Genomic DNA, 6,397 nt, shown 5'->3' with positions numbered 1-6,397 from the left:
AACGACACATCGTCTGTTGACTAAGTTTTGAGTTTCCTGCCGTGTAGCTCAAAAGGCGTCGTGTTGTCTGTTGAGTAAGTTTGTTTTGTCGTTTTTCAACCAAAAGAAACGTTTGTTGTCGTTTTTATCTTAACGAGACATTTCTGTCCCTAAAGTCATTGTCGTTTCTTTAATATGAACGTCATGTCGTAAAATCTATCTGGTCTTGCTGTAGAACCGGAAAAAAAAAAAAAAACGTTATTCAACTTCTACTGCAAGAGAAAACGACATTGTCTTTATTCTGACCAGCTGATAAACAGATTCAAACTTTAGAAAGCTACTATCACAGACTTTTTAACAAGGAATTTATTTATTTTCTTTTGATGTACAAAAGGCTGGAATGGGTGGCAGTTGAATGTTTACAGTCTTGGTTCTTCCCAATTAATGGGGTGTCCTGAGCTCTGCATCTCAACATCCTCATCAATCATCATCGAGGGTCACTAGTGTGGGTATTCTGCTATGATCTTGATCTACAAAATCAATCTTGCTCAACCTCACACAACACAGCATTTTCTCCGGCAGTTCTTCGGGCTTTTGTGCCTGTTTAACATTATAATTAATGAGGGTTAGTTTGAACGAAATTAGTGCTTAAAGAACCTTGCACAATTTGACTTAGAAAACCGGGTTCTGTTTTGGATTTGGTGTCGTCATTCCTTAAAATATAAGCATTCTGACAGTTGGGCCTTTAAATTTCTTTTTTTGTTCCTTAATGATAAAAAAAACAACACATATTTGTAAAATTTAGTAAAGATAATCACATGTCTATCACATTGATAACTCAAAATTTTACAGAGAAAAGAAAAAAAAAATATCACATAAAAAGCACGACACTTCAAAGCCAATGGAAATACTAATTGGAACAATTTCCAAATATAACTTGAATTTTTTTGTGAAATTTCAAGTTTTTACACGATAAACAAGCCATTGCCTTCATTAAGTTTCCAAAATTTGTCATCAAGTCTGTTACGAGGGTTCAAACTTGCTTAAAAAAAAAAAAAAACAGATTCAGGGACCACTAGGCGAAATCTTAAAAAGTTAAGGCACCCAAAAGTCCTTAAATTTTTCTGTTTGTTACCATTTCTACTATACAATAACAACTCAACTTCTCTATTGTTGTCTAACTTGTCTTTTTTGTATAACACCAGATTACTAAAAATACAAGGTAGAAATTGAATATCATTGCATATAAAATGTTTTCTATATTACCTGAATTGTTAGTCCTAGATCCAGTATTCCGTTTTTCAAACGTTCTCTGAAGGATTCAAGTCCCTTCCTTGCTATGTAACTGAAACGGTGAATGTCCAAATCAATCTCAAAGTAATTAGAACCCTGCATGTGATAGACAAAATACTCAAAGTCAGTTCTGCATGTAAAAATGCTGAATCAATCAAGGATGTATACGTTTAGACAGGCAACTAAGAAATTTTCTTAGCATTGCAAAGATGATTGGAGTTGGAAGCATGATATGTTAGGAATTAAACGCCCTAATTCCTAGTATCCGAGAGCAGTACGAAAATGAGAAGAACAAAAATAAACAGAGATTTCATAGTGGTTCACTTTCAATGTGAGAGTTGCATCCCTGTGCCACAGCAAATCTTTAATATAATTGGTAGAAGAAGTGCAAATCACAATTTAGCCCTCTTTCAGTCTTCTGTTTTCTCACCAGAAACAACTACCCAGAAGTCCATAAAGAAAGCTAAACCAAGTCTTCAAGAATTCATAAAGAAAGCTAAACCATTGGCATTAATGAAAAGAGTATATGAGTGGCTTGATTAAAACCAGTAATTGCTATTATATGTCCAACTAATCAAGTGGCGATCAAGTCTGTCATATAAATCCAAGGTTACATAGCATGATCTCAACGTGCCCGCCAAACCAAATGTTGATATATAATTTTACCAAGGCCAACATCCAAGTAAAAAGCAAAAATGTGCTATACGTTACCTTATAAAAATTATGCTGAGGGCGTGAAAGGACTGGCTTTTCATTATAAGCGTTTATAAGCTTCTTCTCAGTAGAACTCAGCTGAAGGTCCTCAGGATTGACCAACCCAGCTACGATCTTCAGCCTTTCTCTAAAAGGGACGGTGGATTCTTTTGCAAATCCTTTGACCTTTTCCATCTCATCTTCAATCAATTTCTGCAGCATTAATAACTTTCTTTAGTAAATTCTAATCCACACGGATGGTAAAATTCACTAGTCCTCAGTGCCAATAGGAAAAGGCGAACCACGAGAGATAAAATATATATAAGGAGGGGAAAACGAAAGTTACCTTGATGTTATCCTGACATTGCGGAGAGATGTCTTTGTCAAAAGTGTCAGAGACTTTGAAATACAATACAAGACTCATCCCTTCTCCATCACTATCACCAAGGAACATCGCAGCGGGATAAGTGGGCAACTGCAAGTAGGTACAGAGCAAAGATTGCAAGATACAACATTAGAAACTGTTTTGAGGAGCAAATCATTCCGTATCATAAGTCCATGAAGTAACGGAGACAAACTTGAAGAAATAGAAATGATGCAAGTAGTTCCTAGAAAAGCACCTGGATATTCACAATGAGGAGGGGAGGTACTACTCCATCAGCTATTACATTTGGAAGCTCAAGGTGTTGAGCAATATGATCAATCTTTTTGGGACAGACAAACAAATCAACACCAATTGGAGTATATGGGCAGTAATTTGGAGCAGGCGACTTCTTCTTATCTCTGAGTAGTAGATTAAATGGCATTACATTCTTAGTAAAGAAAGGCGGGGAAAGGAATAATAAAATTAGAGTAATTACTTGCAGTTATCTACATATCTTCAATCATGAATAGAAGAAAAACCAACAACATACTTGAAATAGTTCTCGCCGCGGAGTTTAAAGGTTGAGGGTGGAATCTCGGACCAACATCCTGGGGTTAGCTTCTCTCCTGTACAGCATGGAATAATATGTCCTGCTCTTGGCCGATACAGATACCTTTTTGATTGACCTGCATATGCACGATCAATACTTGAACAAATCTATGGAAAAAAATCACAAAATTCAAATGACATAATAGAAACACTAAAGAGCAATTTAGTTTGGTGATAAACAGAAAGCCAAAAGTTAGATTTCAACCTTAGTAAACTGTTCGGTTACTTACATTGTTCAACGGCTTCTTCTCTTTCACAGGACCTCCTCTTGAAAGAAAGCCTGAAAACTGCTGAAGGTTTTTTCTGTGGCTGTGGACCCATACTTGACGGATGTAGAAGCTTCTCATTGAAGCTTACAGCGGGTAATAATTTAGTTAAACTAGACTTCCTGCTAGTTTTCTCTTCAGAATCATGTCTCTCCTCTTTGAAACCTTTGAAGCTTCCAAGAGAATGGTCTAAAATCTTCTTCCTCTTGCTGCATACTTCATCAGTCTTCCCTAAGCAAGAAAATCAAACCCCCAGAGCACCAATAAGGGAAAATTCATTTCATGCTTTCATCTTTGACCAAAAAAAAAAAAAAAAACCCTGATTTACCTCCATCTATTTTCACAAAGCTCTGATATTCTTCATATTTGCACTTGTTATCGACAAAACACGCTGATCTTTCATATTGAACCACTTGACCTGATGAGATATTTCCAATTGCACTACCTACTAATGGGAAAACATCTGCAGAGCGAAGAAGAAACAAAATCAAAACAAAAGGCAAGTTGAGAAACCTAATATTGGGAACAAAGGAATTTTTCTTGCGATTGCACCAAAAAGATTTATGTAAATATTTGATTAGTATAATTCTATTTTCATGTAATATTACACAGATCCCTAGTTGACGAGATAAGTTATTGTTGTTTACCTCCATGTACACTACTAAAGTCATCATCCGAGTCAGACTCCAAAATGCTGACCGAGTCAAACCAAGCTTCCTCTTGGCAAACGACTACAAACAACAAAATCGTAAAAGTAAAATTAGGTTAAACTTTCTACAAGTTGACACTTAAGAAACTCTTTAGTTAAAAACTATTTTCAGTAGATTATATAAATGTCTCATTTATTTTATCAATTTAAATTTTTAATTTTAGATTTTTATAGTTAAAAACTTTCAGAAAATATCACATTTAATTTTTTCTGTTACAGTTAAAAACTTTCAAAAAACGTAACATTTCAACTCGAATTGAAAACTTGAATCCACAAAATGAATGAGACCAAAATATATTATCAGTTAATAAAACTTATGGGACAATATAGTCATCACAAGTATAAATAAAATAAATTATAGGATTAAGACGTGAGTGTGGAAATCAAAAAATCAAGTAGAACTTTTCTTTCTAACGCTCTCTTGGGACCAAGGCCAAACCATATTAGGAAACATATTATAATCCATAAAAAGTGCAAAATAAATGACAAAATAACATGATTAATTCACGGGATCATCCAAATGATTATGAGATTGTTTGTTCTTTGTGAAAATGGCTATGAAAGACACCATTGAAAATGGACGGCTCTAAAGAAATGACACACACCATTAGTGTCACATTGACTGCGGTGCCATTGCAACTGAGTGAGATGGAATGTTGCGTTTGAAACCTCGGATCTTCTGCAAGTAGTAGCCCCACCCTTCCCAAAGTCCATGTGAACAAACTCACTCACAGCATAATCTGTTAAACAAGCTCCTGTATCACTGTTTCTTTTCTTGGTACCATCAGAGACCGAGCGGGTAATCTTTCCGCAGCGTTTGATGAAATGGTGACTGCGCTTTCTTCTCGATTTTATTTTTTGCGACGGTGTTGAGACACACCCGCCCATTAGTCCTCAATCATACAACTCCTAAGATGACAAAAGGACAATATTAATATCTTCAGAAAAAGTGTAATAATTCATGAGAACACAAGTTCTGCTGTGTTTTTTAGGCTCTTTCAATGATTATTGGGATCAATTTTTGCCACATAATTAGGACTTGTGATGTTTAGTCTCAAGTAGAGAATAATAACCCAGTTTTTGACCTGAGAAATAATAGCTAAAAGAAGAGTTGAATTCTTATGATTATAATCATAATGATAAAATTAATTAAGATATAGAACTTAAACTTGGAAATAATGCTAGTGCCTCAAAAATTATAATTAAGATAAACAACCACAAAGGATCAAGAAAGTATAAGAGGAAAAATATTAAACAAAAAATTAAAAACTAAAAAAATCTTAACCTCAAATATTATAAGACGAAAAATATTCAAAGTTTCAGGCCATGTGCTCTTACAAATTTCCAAACTGAGAGATCGAAACAGAGGACTCAAGAAAGCTATATACTGTATTTAATTTAAAAAAAAATTAATTGAAAAATTGGGAGAAAAAAAAAAGTTTGAATAAAAATGCCTCAATGGTCCAAATCCACGAAGGTGCAAGAAGACAAAAACGAAAACGATGCGAGTTCTATACAGAGAGAGAAAACCAAAAAGTGGAGGGAGAGAAGAGAGAGAGGAAAAAAAATCACACAACGGACGAAAATGAGAAAGATGATAAGATACAAGAAAGAATAACAAATATTGAAATATATATCGGCATTAGTAAAAAACATGGAAGTTACAGGTAAAACGTAGACGACAAAGAAAGCTAAAAAAATAATCAGATTCAAATGCTCAAGGAAAGTCCAAGGAAAATTCCATCGCATAAGCTGAAAACGTACACGAAACTGATAGCTTTAAAGATATTACGAGAAAATTTACCAGAAATGAACCTCTTGTGGAACAGATCTCGGAATCGAAGATATCCGTCTGCAACGACGTCAACGACCACCGCTGAAGGCAATCAAAGAGAGAGAAGAAGAAGAAGAAGAAAGCTTTGCGTTTAACAATGGCGGAAGGTGGGTCCGACAAATTCGGATCCGGGTAAGAATGTCAGAGCCAGTGCTCTCTCGCTCCTCCTCCTCTCTTATTATTCTCTTATATAATTATATATTTAGAGAGAGAGAGAGAGAGAGAGAGAGGAATGGTCTCTTAATCCTAATGGTTGTTTGTTGGTGTTGTTATGGCCCTTTCTCCCTCGCTTTTTTCTTTTCTTTTTCCTTTTTTTTTCTTTTGGTCCGAGTTTTCGCTGGCGAAGAAAATCCTATCTCTCTCTTCCGGGATGAGAGAGAAACAGAGAGGGACAGACAAGAAGAGAGGGGGAAAAAGCGCGCGGCGCGGGGGTTTAGGACTTTAGGTTGTCCACGTCTTTCTTTCGTCAATTTCCTCCTTCCTTCTTATTAAATAAAAAAAAATCCTCCTTCCAAACTGAATTTTTATTTGGGTAATTAAAAATAATTGTTTCGGTAATATCCATACCGTTAGTCCCTGAATTGTTTGGTGATAACTGATAACACTTATTTTTTCTGATAACACATACTTTTTACACTTTTATTGCCACA

The 6,397-nt window shown here is 35.2% G+C and overlaps 1 protein-coding gene across 1 annotated transcript; it reads right to left on the bottom strand.

Moving 5' to 3' along the window:
* Positions 1–226: 226 nt before the first annotated feature.
* LOC21403822 lies at positions 227–6,196 on the bottom strand. The gene is made up of 11 exons (XM_010091260.2): positions 5,718–6,196; positions 4,519–4,822; positions 3,852–3,935; positions 3,533–3,667; positions 3,169–3,435; positions 2,880–3,015; positions 2,586–2,748; positions 2,312–2,440; positions 1,984–2,178; positions 1,246–1,368; positions 227–579 (listed from the first exon to the last, which is right to left on the bottom strand). The coding sequence occupies exons 2-11, from the start codon at positions 4,799–4,801 to the stop codon at positions 460–462; spliced, it is 1,635 nt and encodes a 544-aa protein (XP_010089562.1). The 5' UTR covers positions 4,802–4,822; positions 5,718–6,196; the 3' UTR covers positions 227–459.
* Between the last annotated feature and the right edge of the window lie 201 nt (positions 6,197–6,397).

Source organism: Morus notabilis, unplaced genomic scaffold (assembly GCF_000414095.1).
Source record: "Morus notabilis unplaced genomic scaffold, ASM41409v2 Scaffold241, whole genome shotgun sequence".
In the NCBI taxonomy this organism is placed as follows: Eukaryota; Viridiplantae; Streptophyta; class Magnoliopsida; order Rosales; family Moraceae; genus Morus; species Morus notabilis.
The sequence above is the reverse complement of the archived record's forward strand: the minus strand, read 5'-3'. Positions and strand labels throughout refer to the sequence as shown.